The sequence below is a fragment of the Camarhynchus parvulus genome, chromosome 4 (assembly GCF_901933205.1).
Source record: "Camarhynchus parvulus chromosome 4, STF_HiC, whole genome shotgun sequence".
Classification (NCBI taxonomy): domain Eukaryota; kingdom Metazoa; phylum Chordata; class Aves; order Passeriformes; family Thraupidae; genus Camarhynchus; species Camarhynchus parvulus.
In genome coordinates this window covers 23,698,797-23,718,241 of record NC_044574.1, presented here as the reverse complement: position 1 = coordinate 23,718,241, position 19,445 = coordinate 23,698,797, and the positions used below count along the sequence as shown (strand labels likewise).

The following is a 19,445-nucleotide window of genomic DNA, read 5'->3' as shown; positions in this document are numbered from 1 at the left end:
AATTAATGCATTAAGCATAGAACTCAAATATCTCTAAAATTTCAATATTTTATTCCTTGAAGTTCCTCTCTCCCCACCTTGATTAATATCCAAGTTGGCTGGATGTACACTTGTGCCCTGAGTTGGACCAAATTCCCTTTTAATTGATGGGAAGTTTTTTTATTAGCTTGACCATGAGTTGAGTTAGTCCATAACTTACAGAGGTGGACCTCCAAGACCTGAATACTGCTCAGCAAAATCAATGTAGTACCTCTGGGGGCATCAGGATGGTGTAAATGTTATTTCTTTAGCAGGACTAAGGTTCTCATACAAGCAAAAAATAGCAGGGGGAAAAGTAAGGAGCCTACTATGGTTTTTAAAAGAATATGAAAGAGTTAAAGTCTGCAAGGTGGCTGTCTTCAATATCTGGCATAATATTCTCCTGATCCTATGTTTAACATCAGTGAAGTGAGTTTCTCCACTTCAGACAAGACCCTGTGAAAGTCAGCTGGCCTGTGTTCTGGGATACCTCATACTGGCACAGCAGTGTTTGTAATGAGGCTGGATTTGCCAGCGAGATGCAGAAGGAGGTACTATGGATTACTTACAGAATTATTTTTCAGTAGCTCGGATTGGAAGAGCCCGCCTGGGTCCTTATGGCAGACAGTCTTAGAGCAATGGAGGTCCTTCCTTTGGAGAGCTACCACAGGTGTATTTCAGTTTGCTAAGGGCAAATGGAACTGCATTTGCTTTGCAGTTGTGTGTCATCAGTCCTTCTTCATCGATTAAGAAGTTTATTTTCTGCCTGTTACTTTTTTGCAGTGTCTGAAGGACCTAAAGAAACTTCATATATGTATCTCCAACAATGTAGATATGTGTTTAAGATTGATAGTACCCAGACCCACAAGAAAATAAATTACTAATAAAGATTCTTTTTTTTTTTCTCTCTATTTGGAGGACACTTGTGTGTATTTATTTAGGGAAATAGTTTTTCATCTCTGCTTTTACTCAATCACCATCAGGAACATAATGAGATGGATTAGACAAGCAAACTGAGCAATTGTTCTTGCCCTCTGTTCATTTATGGAGTACATACATGGCTCCAGGGGCCTTAATGTAAAAAAGACAAACAAAGCGCTTCTGGAGTATTGCCAACTCAGGCTTTCACAAATGCTATATTCATTTTGTCACTTTGGAGTCTTTAGGATTCAAGGTAGTATTTCAAATTTTCTTCATCCACCCATGGATTTTGGAAACTCATTTTGTGGTGTGTATGGAGATTTGCATATACCTGCCTGAATCCAAGATTTAAACCTTCTGAAATGTTTCCTCATTTGCCTCTCACCTTCTCTCCTCTTTTTAAAAATAATAGGAAATTTTAGATAAATTAGAAGATTGGCACTGCTGTTACTCTGTGATAATTTGTGGTGGAAGTAGATGATCACGATGAGGGGAGGTTTTAAGTTTCTAGGTTGTTAAAGACTAAAGAATATTGTAGTGCTCTGAGACTTGCAAAAGGGACAAATTTTTTGTTTCCTGAATGTGTCAAAATGTTTTGTGTGAGGGATAGGACGGATGTTTCAGAATAGCAAAGGCAGGACTAGTTTGGGAAGCATTTGTTTCTCTTCCTGGGAGGCAGAAGTGGAGCTTTGAGTGCTGCAGTAGCACGAGCTGGGATGCAAACCTGCTCTGGCTTTTACCTCAAGTGTAGGACTGCAAGGGTACAGCTGTGAGCCAGCAGTGTGAGTGCAGCTGCTAGGACTGGCTAAAATACACTCTTGGGCTCACAATGTGAATATGTTGCTATAATATAATTTTCCTTTTGCTCAAACTGAAGCAAACTGCAACCTGAATCCAAGTTGGATACTCATAAACTCTTTTTTTTTTTTTCCTCAAAATTTTGTGTATGTGAAATCCTTGGATCCAGTCCTTGCTCAGGATGAGTGTGAGGATCTCAGATGCTGATAGAGTTTTTGTATCTTCAGCCCATCTATAGCTAGTCTTACATGGGCTGTGTGTGATGGGACGCTTGGCATTTCACTGTGAGATACAGATTCTGGCCATGCAATGGGAATATTTGATCAGTTTAGGGAGAGTATGATCCCACCCCTGTCTAGAGGATAAGCTAATTTCCTTCACTCAGGTGCCCTGCTGCTCACTGGCAGTTTAACTAGAGAATTGGGCACCTCATTGCCACCAAGTGCATGGAGATCTGCCCAGATTCTTTACAGTGTTACCCATTCCCTCATTATGAGCTTGGCTGAACCTCATCCCCAGTGAGGAGCACAGCAGCCTGGGAAACAGACCCAGCTGGGGACCCGTGAGAGGGCAGCACAGGATAGCTGGGAGAGCCTGGAACAACACAGGTGTCATTTATACACCAGGCGTGCCCCAAAACACCCCCTCTACCTTGATTTGGCACTTTTGGCAGTGCAGGAGTTGAATTTGTCAGCTCTTCATGAGCCGAGAGCTCTCCTGGGCTGTTTTTGCCTTGCCAGGGCTGGCTGCTGGTGATGTTTTTGTCAGTGTAAATTTGACCCATTACTTGCTGTAAGCTTATTTGTTCTGCAGCCTGCTTTGCACTGTAAATTGCAGTACAAAGATCCTTCCTGCTGAGGGATTTGGCTGTAAGTTCACAGTGCCTGGCTGGCACTGGGAAATGAGACTCAATGTGGTGTTTGTCCTGGAAATTTTTTCACTGTGTTTTTGGTAGCAGTTGTTGCTAGGGAGAGCTTGTCAGCCAAACTTGGCATCCAGTGGGGAGTTCTGTGACTTCCAGGACTGGTCTCAGAGCTTATTGATGATTATTCTTTACAATACAGTTCATGAAAGAAGACTTCTGTGTGAGCTTCACCTTTCATTTTCAGAATAAAACTTGTCCAAGTAGACTGGGAGGAATCAGAAACCAGATGCCACTACCATTACCCTGAAGCCTATAACTAAAATTTTTAATTCATGTTTGAATTCACATTTTTGTGCGGGATTGAGAATTGATAAAACTAAGTTTTGCCACAGCAACACAGTTATAGTTATTAAGCAAATTGTTTATGCACAAATGGGAAGAGAATTGGCTCAGATTGTTTGTCATTTTCAGAAACTGCCTGCTGGTCAAGCCCTGGGAGATTTCCCTATATCTGGTGGCAGAGGTAAATCTGTGGCCCTTTTCATACATATCAACTAGAAGTAACAAACTTGGAGGAGCAGAGGGTGTGGGGCAAGGAAGGTGAAATGCTGGAACCAGGGCAAGTTATTCCTTGAAACACATTTATATCTAGCCATATTACTGACAGCTGCAGAGACAGTAAGTGTGGCATCTAACAAAATATCAAAACCAACATAGGATTAGAATTTAACCCCAGTTCACTTTTTGAAAAGCCAACTTAATAACTTGAAAACTGAGATTTCGTTTTAATTATACTTTTTCCACAGGTTTATAAAGCTTTGCTGAATCTCTTTTTCTCTCTTTGTACTGAAGGATGATCAGAGAAGAGGAGTTCTCTCCCACAAACTGCTCCAGCATATTAAAATGGCAAAATCTGGCTTCTCTCCTTAGAAGCCTTTTAAGTAGAAGTCTGACATTGTTCTCCTGAGTGCTGTTGTTTGGCCAGCTGGAAGGCTACCATACCCTCTTGTATTCTCCTTACCAAGACTGAAAGAGGACAGCAGCAATGAAGAGGGTTCTTGTAATAGTTTAACGCTATCAAATCAATTGGTTCCTCATTTTCAAATGTAAAGAAATTACACCGAATGCATATTGGAACCTAGATTATAAATGTAATATGTTTATATTTTAGCCCATTAACCAGTTTCAGGTGCCACTTTGTTTGTCCATAACGTGCCCCTTTCTTTCCCCACGAGCGAATTCCACATTTGTGTCAAGTCTTTTGAGCAGTTGCTTGGACAATGCAAAAATTATTCCATGGCTTTGAATTCTTCTTAGCACTGGGCATTCAGCACATCCAAGGAGGAGCTGGAGCTGTTTTATCTCAGGCAGCATCAACAGATTTGTTTATTAAATTCCCTCCTGTTACTCCCTGGAAATCAGTGGAAAGCTTTGGGAAGGCACAGGTTGTTGCTTTAGCATAACTGGTCCTGCCAAACCTTGTTGATGATAAGCTGGAGGAAAGGAAGGAAGGAAGGAATCCATCCCACTAGACTCTGAGGGTGTATTTAGGTGGTGAAAAAAACATCCTGCTCCTTATGCATCTGTGTGGCTGAAAGAAGTGACTGCCAGAAAAGTGTCCTTAACTGCTTTTCACCCTCTCAGCTCTACTGGTGGAAATATCCATGGTCGTGTTCCTTGCTCTACTTTCCCTCAGGTTGGGCTCAGATAATTTAAAGAGTTGTTGGTGGGCATTTTCATGTTGGCTCGTTTTCCTGACAGGTGTGATCCCACAGACAGCTCTGCTGGCACATTTGAGGGAGAAGTTCCCTTGGGTGGAGAAGAGCAGGGTGGTGACCCATGTCCTTGCAAACTTGGGGTTGTTCCTTGGTCAGAGTTTGCCTTCCCCCAGTCTCCCCCCTGCACTGAGAAGTGATGTGCAATGCTGCAGGTGGCTGTGAAAGCTGAATAACCTGGAAGGGGGTTTAAGCCCTGATACATTTTAAATGCAGTCCCTGTCAGAAGCAGCTCTTCGTTGCTGATTGAGCACATTTAATGGGGAGTTTTGATAAAAACTAGTGCTCCAGGAACCTTTAGTGCAAGCAACACCTCTAAATTGGATTTACTATTACTGCATGTGTCAGTTCTGGAAAATCAAATTATTTGATGTGTTTGTTTTTACAGCTCAAGAATAAATCTCACTTCCAGCATAAGCAGATGTAATTTCATTGAAGTAAATGGAGTTGTTACTTGAATCTGAATTTTTTGATTAGCTGTAAATCTTTGTTGCCTTTTTAAGGAGGCTTTCTTTCTGTGTTGCATTCAGTACAGAGCTACATTGTGAATGCTTTGCAGAGGTTTTGGAAAATTGAGAGGGGCAGACTCCCTGTGTACTTCAGCTTTCCCCGAAAGATTACTTGTGTCACAAAAGATTAATCTGTGGAGTTTACTGGCCAGAAACACAATGTGTAGCAGCGAGGAGAGAGCCCTGCTGCGGGTCGGGGATGGGAGGGAGGAACAGACACACCCCTGGCGGAGCCGGCTTCCCGGGAGAAGCGCCCACTCCCTCGCAGCTGGAGCCGGCAAACACAGCGTGCACAGTCCGGGAGAGTGGGAGCTGCCATGGTGTGCTTCAGTGCATTGCAAAATGAATGAGCTGCTGTTCTCAGGGTGTTCGGCCCCCGTGGCTGAAGTACAAACACGCGGCTGCATCGAGTGCACTGCGCCGTCAGATGCCCAAACACAACTACCGGAGATGGGGATTATTCACTTGGGGGTTTTGTATGACGTGCTTGGCATTTAATTCCTCTTAGCTGCAACGAAAAGGTAAGAAACTTAAAAAGTAACAAGGAAAAAACCTCAGCCCTTCCCCCTTCCACCCCCCCAGACAACAGTTTTGCATTAGTGTAGCCTTTGTCTCGAGCTGTATTTTCAAAGCTGTGGTCTATTAGTCTAAAGCCACTGTGTGGATGCCTGCAAGGCAAATTACAGCTCCTAGTGTGACAAAGGCAAGTCAGATTTCTTTTCTCCTGAGCTGACACTTAGCAAGCTTCAGGAGAGCACTGTAGCAGAAATGCTGGACTGTGTGCTGAGCGGTAAGTGTTGGATGCTGTCCTCTCTCTCCTTTATCCCTTCAGATGCTGTTCATTTGAGCAGTAAGCTAACTATGGATCCTGGTGATTAATAGGTTTGGGGGACTGTGTTCAGCTCAGAATTACATGTTCCTAAACTGACTGTGCTTACTGACTGTATATTGACCAGCCTGATGCTGTAGAGGCTGGTCATAATTTGTTTTTCCTGTTAATGTACGAACAGATGCTGTCGTTAAGAACAGCAGAGACCTCATTTGCTAAAGTGAAGAAAGCTCTGTGTTTTTTTGCTCCCAACATACACCACCTGTATAATTTTTTATGGCTAATTCCCAATTAACTTCTAGCTAGACAGTCTGGGCTTTCTTTCTTCGGCCCATAATTGACAGTGAAGATTGAACAATCTGTGTAAATCTTCAAAAGACAAGAACATCTTTAATGGCAAAAGTATTGCACTGTATGTGGGTATACATGCATGTTAAATATATTTAGTTGAAGTGAAATGGTTAGCAGCTCTTTTGACAGAAGAGGAAACTTCATGATTAAATGTAATCTATTGCCTTGAGGTCTCTGTGCTTGCTTAATCCTATGTGAATTTATAAAGAAATTGCAGCAGGAGAAATTTCATTGATTTGTTAATTGATGTATAGTTTTGAATCCTCATTATGCTGGGTGCATGGGGAAGGAAGAGAGACAGGCACATTTATCTTTTTCCTTAAACTCAGCGGCTTCACTCTTCAATTAGGTTTCTTGCATGTTATGGAACCTCATTGCTCCCCCTGTTCTGTGCAGTAATTTTTGCTTTCTTAAAGGATAGCTGAGTCTGTGAGGGGACTACATGATCTGTTTCATCTTTTAAAACTATGGCTTTAATTACGTTCTTGTAGCTGTTGCTTTGTGGTTAATGTAATTATAACAACTTGTGAGTGAGGAAAAGAACATTATTTAGCCCTGGAGCATTTCTCAGTAAAAAGTGGCCTATTTATTTTCATAAGAATTTAAAAGAGAGAAAGGGAAAGATAGTGAGGTTTTCTTATGTAATACTAGTTATAATTCTTTAAGTTTTTTTGTTTGGTGAGGTTTTTTTGTTTGTTTGGGTTTTTTTTAGTTTTACTTTTTCTTTTTTAAGTACTGGTTAGTTTTCCCTTTTACAACAATTGGGTGTATATACATAAACCCTTTCTATGAGGAAATTTTAAACATAGATCAATTATAATACAGATAGAGAACAAACCATTTGAATTAGTATTTTAGATAGTCAAGGTGTGTGTATTGAAGGTCTGTGGTATTTCTTGTATTTTTGCAGTCTGTTGGGAATTCAGCAAGGCTTTCTGATTCATCATTCACAGTTTCCTGTATTTCATGCCATGAAGTAAAAATGTTACAGTGAACAAACTTCTGATACAGTTGATATTAGAGTGCTAGTATTGATTCAACTGCACTGTAAAGCTTAAATTTGCTGTTATAGCCTTATTCTCTTGATCAAGTTAATATAGGTCAGCTCTGAAATTTAACAGTTATAAAAATCAGGGATATCAAGTCAGTAAAAACTGTTCTGTTTCATTTCCACCTATTAGAAAATAACTGGCATGTCCCAGAACTTTTATTGGTTTCTGCCAAATGAAACAACATAACTTTTTTCTCTTATTTGGTAGTATTTTGATGTTGATGTGATATTAAAACCTTCTTTATATGTTTTAAGAATTTTCCTAAATTTGAAATACTTTTATGGCTTAATTTAGTAATTGTTTACTAACTTGAACCAGAAATTCTTATATCACAGATCACAGAATCAACTAGGTTGGAAAAGACCTCTGAGATCATCGAGTCCAAGCTGTGACCCAACACCACCCTGCCAACCAGCCCATGGCACTGAGTGCCACATCCAGGCTTTCCTTAAACACCTCCAGGGACAGTGACTCCACCACCTCCCTGGGCTGCCCATTCCAATGCCCAATCACCCTTTCTGGGAAGAAATTCTTCCTAAATGTCTGACCTAAACCTTCCCTGGTGCAGCTTAAGACAGTGTCCTCTTGTCCTACTGCTGGTTGCTTGGGACTATCCAACCATCCTGGGAATATCCATCCATCTTAAATGGTGCTCTGATGATTTGGGGGAAAGGTGGTCTGCTGTTCAACAGTCTTTTCATGCTTCCAGAAATGTATTTGTTTTCCCTAACAAGGCAACATGTCCTCATGAGAGGGAAATGATCTGCAGTGTATTAAGGAAGATGTCTCTGGTTTACATCAGGGGAGGAGGCACCTGGGGTGGCCGTGTGCCTCAGGGGGCTCTAAGTGCACCCACTCTTTAATCTCAGGTTTTCAGTCACTGAGTGTGTGCTGATGAGGGAAACCCTGAAGGAATGGCAAAATGACCTGAGGTTGCTTATTTATGGAGAGGACTTAAGAATAACAAGGAACAAGCTTGGCTGTCAGATACCAAACTATGAAACTTTCATAGTTTCATGGCTAGATGTCACATTGGTACCTGGCAAAGTAACAAAAGCTCCAATAAGTGGACCTGACTGATTCAGAAAGTCTGTACTGAAAAACAAACTCTTCTGGTTTTAAGAGTAAAATTTAGTCTTTACAAAATGTGGATTTGTCAGGGTGCCTAATTTTTTTTTAATTTTAAAAATAGAATCTGATTAGGTTGTAGTAGGCTTCATAATATATAATTAGCAACAGAATGCCATATCAAGCCATCAATTTTTAAGCAGAGCTCTTCTTTGCTACCAGTGGAGAATTGCTTAAAAATTGATGGCACAATCTGGCCCACAATGAACAGGGGATTCATGCAGAAAGCATTAGTTGTAATTCTACTCGGTCTCCATCCTGGTGATGGCAGGGACCCAGAAACTCAAGACCAGCCTGCTGGAATAGTCTGCAATTTCAATACTTGTTGGGAGACAAAAGGCTTAAGGACTACTTAAAAAAAAAACACCAAAGCCAAACAACAAACAAACAAAAAAACCAAAAACCCATACACAAACAAACAAAACAAAATAAACAAAAACTGTTAAAAAGCTACCAAAGTCTTAGAAAAATCATAAACCACGGCCATTTTCCTTTCATTAAAAGAAACTATTTTTAATGGCATACAAAAGTGAAAGACATAATCATTCTCTAAGCACCAGGAGGCTTTCAAATGCACAGAAATTAAGGTTGTTTCCTTTATTTTTTCATGTTGTGTTGTTGAGGTGTAACTACATTTTACATAGGGATTTTGCTGCATTAAGTGCTCCTAGACTTTGTAATTACAAATTAGAGAACCAGAATAGGGCCTTTTCTGTGCCTCAGAGGATATGCTCAGGCAAATACTTGTAACTGTAAGTAAAGATGAAAGACTCATGCAATTGACTGAAATTTTTAATCAAGTTAAATATGTTTTACTCCATTAAAACTCTACGGTAATTGACAGCAAAGACATTTCACCTGGTTGTTATCTCTTAGGAAGAGAGATGGTCAGGGCTGCTGCTGGTCTGTGTAGTCCCATGTGAAAAAGTTGAAGGGCCATGGAAGTTGCAGGGCAGACTTTTGTAGCTCTTTATGATATAGTTAACACATGGCAGCCTTTTTGGTTTTTTTCCTGATCTGCTTAAAAAAGACAACCAAGGAAGTTGCAGTATGCCAGACTCCAGGGGATGCTACAGGAATGGAGAGGTGTGAAGTGAGTAAATGTGTCTTCACAAAGTTAGCTGAATGCATCAGTCACAAAATGCTTGGGCTGTAGACCTCTGCCAGGTACAGGAGATTAAACTCCTAACACTTCCCCAGGCTTATGTGCAGTGCAGAGCCACACTAAAACATCACCCAAGCATGAGAACGTCACCTTGATCCTTAAATACCTTTCTGGAGGTGACAAAATCAAAACCTGTCAGGTGTTTTGGTGTGATTTGCTCTCCATCGCACTGTAGTCTTGCAGTGGCCCTTGCTGAAGCAGAAGACACAGCAGTAGCAACTGTGGAGTATTTGGAGCCCAGGACAGCTCCTGCTGTCCCTGCCACAGGGTTGGATGTGTGGGGCACCGGCTGCTGATGCTCTTGGGCATGTTGTTTCATCCCTGCCAGCTTCCTTCTTCCCTCTTGAGACAGTCCCATAGGTTGGTCATCTGCATAAACACAGCATCACCATGTCCATCAGCACAGACATCTCACATCTGTGCTTGGAGGTGCTTCTGTTACAGAGCCAGAGGAAAAAAGTTGCCCTGGAATGCACTGCAAAGGTCAGCCAGACCAGCCTCCTCTCCACACCTGGGCAGGGTTCAGGATTACCCCAGAACCACTTCAGGTTGATATTTAGAAGGCTCCAAGAGCAGAGTTCACAGCCTCATAGAGTGTATGTCTCTGGGTTTACCAACATTAATTAGACATTAATTAGATCCTCTCCCATTACCTTGTCCCCAGGCTAAACAAGCCCACCTCATCTCCAGGGTAAACAAGCACAGCTTCTACAGCCTCGGTTGCCCACAGCTGGGCTCACTCAGTTTGTCACTCTCCATGGACTGGTGAGCCCAAACTTGCATGCAGAAGTGCAGATAGAGCCTCATGAGCACCATGGGGTGTTTATTTACCTCTCAGTGAAATCTCCATCATCCTTCTGCTTGTGGGGTGGGCATTGCACATCAGTGTCAGCCCCCAGGATTTGCATCGGTCACTGAGGTACAAACCTGGCACTGAAACAAGGAATGGTCTTGCACTCAAGCAGTGCCCCGTAGTTACAGCACTCTACAAGTCTGCTGCCTCCACTGCATCCCTGGGCTTGGGACTCTGGAGGAAAGCAGGGATCAGGGAGGCAGGTGCCCTTCCTGCAATGCTCTGTCCCTAAAGGCACTAATCAGAAAACAACCTGGAATAAATGATGGGGAGGAAGAGACTGTTAGCACCCTCCCTGGGAGGCAGTGTCCTCTCAGGGTTTGCTCCTTTCTCACACCTCTGCAGGCTGGAAGGTCATGGGCTGTTTTTCTTGGTCTTGGCCTTTTCCTCTCACAAATGAATCTCAAATCCTGTGTGGCAGCCGTGACACAATTTTCTGGGGATTGTCTTCCCAGGTTATTGGCAGGCTCTGGCTTGACCCGTTTTAACTCAGGCAGCTTGGAAAGGGATATGTAGGGCACCACACCGAAGCACTTGTGCAGCTGCTCTTGCAGCATTTCTGGCACTTGGAGCAATCAACAAAATCTGCCACTTGAACTGAAACTTTCTGTATCTACTTTTTAGCCTTGGGGTGGTTTTTAAAAAAATTGTTCATTTAACTTTAAAGGTAAATTATTCAACCATATTTCAGCTACTAGAATGTAAAGAGAATATAGGCAAATAGTCTTTTGTATGAAAATAATTAATTAATTACAAGGCACTCTGTGAGAAGTTGTTGGCTTAATTGCAAAGCTGTAATTAACTGGTTAGAAGCCGGAGGTAGCCTCCCCTGATTCATATGCATGCCATGGCAGCCAGAGCCCCACTCATTTCTCCATGCCTGAGGAAGCCCAGCAGCTCAGCTGCTTGTTTTTCTCTCACCTTCCTGAATTTCCTTCAGTGCTCTTTTCTCTGGGCTGGCAGCTGCGGGGTGATTGTTCTGTCCAGTTGTATCTTGCATAACAATTGAGGAATTAACAGATCTCCCTTTCAGAGTTTGCTCCAGCAGGTCATGTTTTGTGTCTCTAAGGCATTCCTTTTCCTGTCCTCTCCCAAGTATGTTGTGTCTAAGTTACAGCACAGTTTCTCCAGTATAATGCTTTTTCTGAGAGATGGAAATCTCTGTTTGTCTACTTCATATAAAGTCAGTGATTATTGGACAAAGAAAATCGTGTATGTTTACTTCTCATACTACTTAGAAACACTGTTTTCTCAGAAAGTGAAAGTGATGCTACTTTTTCAATTCTGATTTTCATATTGGCACTGGCATCAATGGTGTTTAGGTTTGAAAGACATCCAATATTTGTAATGTTGAGATTTTAATTAACCCTTTGTTTTATAAAATGTTAGCAATAGTTGAAGTGCTTCCTGATTCTGCAAAGCCCATGGAGCTGAAGCAAAGGAGTGAGTGGGGTTTTGGCTGGGGAGATCCACACTGATCACCACTGGATATTGAAAAGGGGAAACTCCCAGGTCACTGTATGACAGGAGTGGAGCAGGGCACCATGTGTTTCTTCTTTACAACAAAGCTAAGTTTCATGCTTCTGCTGTAAAATTTCTGGGAAAGTCCATTACACTTGTAATATAGATAATTTTTCCAACTTGACTGCTTTCATAGAACCATGGAACAGCCCAGATTGGAAGGAATATGAAAAGACCATCTGATGCAGCCATTCATGGGAAGGGGAGCCTAAATGAAGTAGTCTAGCGCCCTGTCAAGTGAAACCTCCTGTGATGGAGCTCTGACATGTCCATGGAGAGGTTGTTGCAGTGAATTCCTGTTCATCACAAGGAGCCACATGGAGATTATTGCAAGGGACAGTGGGTACAAAGTGCAACAGGAGAGGTTTCATCTCAACATGAGAAAAAATTAAATCTCTAGTTGCATGCACACACATCCATTTTGGACAGATGCATTAGGGAACCATATGCATGTTTAGCTAAAACCTGCCTTAGAAAACTTCTGTTTATTCCAGATCTATTCACTAAGCCATTTCTAAGCAACAGATCAATTACTGCAAGCTTGCTGACATGAGATGTCTAATGGGAATTGGATCCCTTCCCTACAGTGTGCTCTGTCCTTACTCCTAGCCTTATTACTTGATACGTGATGATTTTTCTAGTCCACTCCTTTTTTTTTTTTTTTCCCCCCAAGAGTCAGTTACAAGCTGGAATGATGTAGGGTCCCACATTTTTGCACACAGTGCATGAACCATGCTGTGATGCTCTCTAGAGATAAGCCCTTCTTAAGAAAGGGAAGTTGTGAGGTGCATGCAGGAGGCAGGAGTGGGAGAGCAGGACTAAGTAGCTCTCCTGAGAATGGCCATTATCCCTGTAGAGACACTGTGCCTTGCACACATTGATGTCCAGTGTTTAGGGAGAGGCGCAAAGAATCAGCAGCAGCCCATGTCCTTCCCCAGCCCAGCCAGCCCCTTGTGGTAACATTCCGGGGAGCTGTGCTTTCCTCACAGGACAAGCTCCAGAAGCACACACCCGTGTCGCTGGCAGCTCTCCCTGCTGGGGTTTCCTGGGGGCTGCCATGGCCTGGAGGCCTGCAGGCTGTGGGAGGTGCCAGCACCTGCAGGGAGCCTCCTCCAGGCCTTCAGGAGGCGGCAGAGCAGCTCTGGGGACAGGGAGGGGGCAGCCTCCAGCCAGGGAAGCTTCTGCCTCTCCTGTCTGCCTTCTCAAAGAGATGTTGGTTAAGTCACACCAAAGTTAGTGGTTGCTGAAGTGTTCTAGAAAGGAAGGTGTGTGGTGATTTTCTACATCCTGGCTTCAGTTCAGTGCTCCTGGAAGGTTGTTCCCAAGTTGTCACTTCTTCAGGGTGCAACTTTCAGAGCACCCCAGGTGACCTTGGGTCATGAGCATTCGGAAGAGGCATTTTAAAAATTGACGACAATCTTTCTTCTCTTTGAGTTTAAACAATGTAAAGTTTGCACAACCTGCTTTCTACTCTTTGAGTTTAAACAGTGTAAGGTTTGCACAACCTGAAGAATTATTCATGTTTCTTTTATCAGTGTCTGCTGTAGAAAGTGTTATTTTGGAAGAAGGAAGGTCCATGCACTTTCTGTGTCTATTTATACTTTCTGCATACTACTTCCCAGACTTCTGTATGGTATTTTAAGCTTTATTACCTCCCACTGTTGATATGTCTGCACTGCCTCGCTGAATTCAGCTGATGCCTGTTGGCTTCATTGCATGTTTCCAAAAATACAAACTTCAGAGCAACAAGATTCAATGAAAAAAAGGTGTGGAGAGGAAACAGTGGCCATATGCTTAGAAATGCTGTGCTACAAACAAACAGTGTACGTTACATGTACAGCACTTCTCAGCTACCCTCTCTTATCATATGCTGGAGCTCTGTCTGCTTGAGTGCTTTCTAACTTGCTCTTTCTGTTTCTTCATGCTTCCCTGGATTCAGAGAGAGGTAAATTATTTTCATTTTTCCATTTTTGTGTTTATCCTTCTGGCATGCACTGAAAAATGTTGTATTGGATTACTTGTATCAGTGAACAGAAGCTCAATCTTAAGTGAATAAATTGATATATGTCACCTTTTCAATTTGCTGTTAACAGAATTGTCCAATTGATACTGGCTGTTGGTTGTTTTGGGGTTTTTTTCTTCCTCACGCCCCAAACCCTCTACTAATAGAACAGTTTAAAATCACGTGGTGCAGTGGGTTTTAGTATTTGCTTCTGGTCTTGGAATTAAATTCAGATGATGATGTTTTCTGGAATCTGAAATGCAAGACAGTGTTAAAATCTCATCTTTTATTTAAAAAAACGAAAAAACATGATCCTGAGAGCAGGGGATTTAGAGCTAAGTTTAGCCAGATTTGAAAAAGTAAACGTTTATTTTCTATTTTTGGTATTTGTTTCCAGTCCGTCTGGGTTGCCTGCCTGTATTTTAAGTTTGATGAAAAGTTGTCCGCAGTCTGTTTGATTTGTTTGGGTGTACAAAGGGATTGTTTGGAATTCTCTACAATGCTTCCTGTTTCAGGGCAGCACAGACACTAAGGCATTGTAGTCAGGTGCTTTGCAGCACAAGGGCTGCAGCCACTCCAAAGGCTCTTAGCAATAGAATTGCATCCCTCAGATGAGATCTGGGGTTTGTTTGCTCTTCTAAATTGCAAAATCTTGAAAGTGGGACTGGGTGGAAGGAATGTGGTTTAGAGATGCAGACCATTCCTCCTGTTTGCTTTGTGGAATATAATGAGAATGGTTTCCAGGCCTGACTTTTTTTAAATCAATTCTTCAGGCAGTGTTGGCCTAGGGAAATATTTGAACTTTCTTGATTATGGTTTTGCAGTCTAATGTAGGTTTCATGCATGTGGAGAGCAATGATTCTTCCAGCCTAGCACTGGCAAAAGTGTGCTTCAAGCAGATTCATGTGTAGTGTCTGTGCACAACTGCTGTGTTGTCTGTCTGAATAATAAAGAACAAAGGAGAACTAGGAAGCCTTGCTTATAAAACAAATCACACTGGAGAAATTAACTATTCTGCTGTAGTCTTCTGTCTTCAGTTAAATCTGTTATAGAGCTGTAAGCATCTCAACTTGATGTATTTCCTTATTAAATCTTTAAATATTCCTTTTAAACAAAAGCCCGTGTCTGCCAATTAGATCTGGAAGGCAGAAGCATTGTCAAAAATATCTAAATACTAATTTGTCAAAGTCAAATTTACAGGATCTGCTGCAAAGAGGCTGTTCAGAGGTTCACAGGCATAATAACACATTCATTTACTTAAAGGAAATTCAGGATTGATCATGCTGGCCATCCTGAGGAGTTAAATCACCACTTTACAATGCTTCCAGGCAAAAGCAGCAACTATAATGGCCTTGACAAACTACCTCATTCCTGCACCTTTTCTTTGAAAACTGCTGCACAAGGATAGGAAGGCAGCCCCCTGCCCATGCACATTTCAAAATTATTGTGAAGTAGTTAAGGAAAATACCAACATAACACCCTGAAAAATCTGTGTTCACCAAGTCAGTGGCCTGTGATTTTCCATAGGATCTGTCCCAGAAGTTCTGTCTTTTGTTAAGTCCATCTATAAAACAAGCAGAGGTCTGAGCTACTGGCTGACTGTTGAGTTTGCCATGCCTGTCTAGCAGTGGGTGAGCAGCAGCAATCCCTGTCTGACCCCAGGCCCCAGCTGGATGTGACATGCTGGTGTCTGGGCTGCCAGTCCTACAGGAGCTCAGTTCCCAGGGCACCCCCTTGGTGGTGACCATGGCACATGGGACAAAGTGTCCTCCTTGCCATGATGGTGGTGCTTTGGCCATGAGATTGTGGGGTGAGGCTGGGAAGAAGGACCAACGTGGGACATACATTTACAATCTGTGCTGTTGTCACTGTGCTCACAGAGCTCATGGATCTGGACAATTGCACTTTGACATGACTCCAGCTGATGCAAACCTGTGGCCCTTTGCAGGAATAGAATAAACCCTTGGTATAGAGAGGGAAATGCTTTGTACCATCTCAGAGCCACCTTGCATGCTAGTGAGGCAGTGGTGGTGAGGCTGGCAGGGCTCCTGTCCCCTGGGCACTGGAGGAGGTGGCAGGCAGCACTGAGACCCTGAAAGCCCATCTGGGACCAGCTTTTGCAGCTGCCTAAGATCAGGCTGCAGGAAGGAAATTGGAGTGAAAGTCATGCAAATGCTTCAGGCTTGGAAGTGCTGGGCTCTGAGGGGCTGAGCTGCATATCAGACCTATCAGCTCTGAGAGGGTTTGAACAAATTTTGGAAGCACACAGAACTGTGGTGATGATAAGACATCAAAGAAAACGCAGCAGCTGTGAGTTTTAGGGCTGCCAGATTAAAGCCTCTGAGAATCACACAAAGTAGCCATAGCTCCTCCTTCAGAGTTAGCAAGTGACATTATCAAGGAATGAAGCAAACAGCCTTTCAGCAGGGGATAATTTGCCCTACAAACATTATGCTTGGATTAGAAAAACAAGCTACACTCTGTGAATGCCAGACCATTTGAGAAGAATTTATTTAAATGCAGAACTGATGTTTTGCTGCCAGGAAATCAATTTTCAATATGTAAAAACTGAAATAAGAACAGTCTCCCAAAAGTCTCCCTCCCTCTTCTTGGGGAGGGCATTTTAACTGCTTGGATCCAAAATTCGTCACCAGGGTAATATAATGGTGGCCAAGTGTGCTATAGCTGGAGAGTAGCTAAAGAGGTGGAGGAGCTCTGTGAGGTGAAGCACTTGGAGTGAAGAAAAATGGATTATTTTAATGTGTGTTCAGGATTTCCAGCAACTGTCAGAAACACGGGGAAAATTCTTTCTCCCCCACAACACTTCCAGCTCTCATCGCTGAGGAGAGAAGGGTACATGTGGCTGCTGTATAACAGAAATGGGAAGGAGAAGACTCTTGGGAATAGTTATTTTTCTTCTTACTCCTCTTCCAGGATTTGATTCCAAAGTGTTGGCTGTATATTCACCTGGAGAAGGGGCTATGAGTTTCATTTGGAACAGGTGGAAGGGAAGCAGTGGTTTCACTTGATATCTGTCTGATATCTGGTAGTTGAAAGGTCCTCAGTAAATATTTTACAAACAGATTTTGCAGTGTTTGTGAATGCTGCTTGTTTTGTCTAGTTATCATTTTCTTACTTTTGGATTTCTCTCCCTAACTTTGCAAGTTCCTTGGTGGGACCATAATAAAAAGACAAGTGAACTGAACAGAGTCACAAACATTATTTCAGCCATGAGCCATTCTCCTTTCTCCTATGTGAACAAGGAGCCTGATAAAAAGCCTGAAATGTTAATGCAGAGGATCTGTAGTTTCTAACATGCACATTACTGCAGGGTTTCTTGCACCTTATCTTCTCTGCCATTCATGATACTAGAATATTTGTGTGTCATGGAAAAACCCCACCCGAGGATGGTCTTGATGGCATTATATTCACCTGCTTTTACCACCTGCCTCCTCTCCCTTCTCTTGCCTTTCTCCTCTGCTCCCATGGACATTCAAGCCTTGACAGGGAATGGCAGCCCCCTGCCAAGTGCCTCTGACCCTGCTCTGCAGTAGAGGTGGCTGCTCTCCCTTTTGTGTTTCCTGCTTTCATAAGTCTCTGGTGAGCTGTTTGCAGGAGAGCAAAGTGAAGCCTGGAAGTTACAGGCTCAGGAGATGATTTCCCCACAGCCTGGGGTATCTGTTCCCTGACCCTGCAGTCACAGAAGTCTGTACACCAGTACAAAGAAATCATCTCCTGTAGGCTATTCTGGATGAATTTCAATCAATTTTAAGACAAACCCAGAGAATATAATTTTGTGATTCAAGGATTCTTGTTACAATTTGTAATACATAAATCTGGAAGGAAATGTACATTTTCCTGCATGTGTATCATTTTAATGTAGGTCTTTTAAATAGCAGCAATTTAATTTTATTGAGAAAAGTAAAAAATTTTATTTCATACTTTAAGGCTAGAATGTTAGGGGTTTTTAACCAAAAGGATTCATGCAATTCTACATTCTTCTACAGTCTTTGAAGAAATAAGTTTAATGTGAGAAGGTAATGGAGGATGTGCTACTCTTCTAGTCTGTACTTAATTGGGATGCCTCCTAGGACTTTACCCTAATAGTGGCAAATGGTTATAACTGCTACTCAAACAGGACAGCATTAGCATAAATTGCTTTTAATGTGATTATATTCATCCAAGGTTGAGCAGCTAAGTGATGCTTAGCCAGGTGTTAAATAGGTATGATTATCTAAGGCTTAGTCAATGACTGTAGGCATTTGCCAATTAAAGAGAGTAAAAGAGCAAATAGAAATTTAATTCCCTTCTACTTAGCACCTTACACTGTCTTTTCAACTCTCAAAATTGCTTTTTAAAATGTCTTTCTCTAGTTCTGTATTCTTTCAAAATAAATTACTACCAATTTTTAACTGTTTAGCAGAACCAATCTTACCCAGTCTTGCACAAAGTAATTCTTATCTATTTTTTGATTTTTCTAGCTTTTGTCCAGATTACTGACTTATATCCAGTTCCTATAACTGGAAGGTTATTAGTGGACAATGTAGTGTGCAAATGATTTTTTTAAATTTAAAATACCTTCTATGCAGCACTTCTCTATAATCCTGTATCAATTGAAGTGTTGCACTTCTGTTATAAAATTTCAAGAGTATACAGCTTTGTTTGCAACATCATTCTCCCACTAAACACCTTGATGCTCTCCCCACTGACATGGAATGAAATTTTACTAGGAGCTGTCATTCAGATCCCACTGATTTCATGTGCACACACCCTGTGGAGACAGAGACTCATCCAGCTGGATGAGATGTGATGTTAACCCTGTGCTGGCTCTCTGACCAGCTGTGGGCTTTGTAATGGCGTTTTAATTTATTTTTTGCTTGTTTTCCTAGCAGAATGTAAAGATAGGGGAGTGGTAAGAGGAGGCATTTGCCCTTTCCTATAAATTTCTATTGCAAACACTTTGCTCAGCACTTCTTCATTATCCCAGGGGCCTGTTGCACATAAATCTCACTTAAATGTTAATCAGCTTCAGGTGAGCTGCAGTCAAATGAAGGTTTAGAGATGAAGCAACCCAGAAGGGATCTGAAGTGGAGGAAGAATGAGAGACTGGTCTTCTGCCTTACTTGGGATTCAAGACTTTGGACAAAAAAGAAGCTGTTCCATTGTGGTCCTGTGTAGGGAAACATTCCTAAGTTTTTTATTGTTGCTGTAGAAAGCAGATACTCTGAAATCCTCAGAAAGCCGTACCTTTCTTCTCCAAGACAAACCATGGAGCTCTGATCTCCGGGTGCCTAGAAATGCCTGAAGCAGGGCTGCAAGGCTCCTGCTGGCAGTGGAGGAGCCAGCTGCCACCAGCCAGTGCCCATCTCCAGGTCTTGGCTGCTGGGCTGCCATGTAGGGCCAACCATGCAAGCATCTGGGTGACTTCCACGGATTCATGGCATCAGTGGTACTGTCTGTGCACTGCCAGAAGGGGGAAGGATGGTTTGTGTGCTAATTTTGATTGATGATTGGAAAACCGATGGTGCTGACAGGGTTGAGTGTGATGTGGTACCACAGGTTTAGAAGAATTCACATTTCATACTTTGTCTCAGTAGATGCAGGCCCTGATCATCCAAAGCTTTATGTATATTCACAATCCACGATGTGATTAGCTGG

The 19,445-nt window shown here is 42.3% G+C and overlaps 1 protein-coding gene across 15 annotated transcripts in view; it reads left to right on the top strand.

Annotated features, from left to right (window-relative positions):
- APBB2 (amyloid beta precursor protein binding family B member 2) overlaps positions 1–19,445 on the top strand; it is a 164,358-nt gene that overhangs the window by 134,310 nt on the left and 10,603 nt on the right. For 6 of the 15 annotated variants that reach the window (XM_030947703.1, XM_030947705.1, XM_030947704.1 and 3 more), the window contains one exon: positions 13,725–13,730. The exons of 5 other annotated variants lie outside the window; for them this stretch is intronic. In XM_030947703.1, coding sequence (XP_030803563.1) covers positions 13,725–13,730 — 6 coding nt within the window. Of the gene's footprint in view, positions 1–4,816; positions 5,408–5,499; positions 5,677–13,724; positions 13,731–19,445 lie in introns of those variants that run through there. 4 more of the 15 variants (XM_030947712.1, XM_030947714.1, XM_030947711.1 and 1 more) reach the window with 4 other exon arrangements.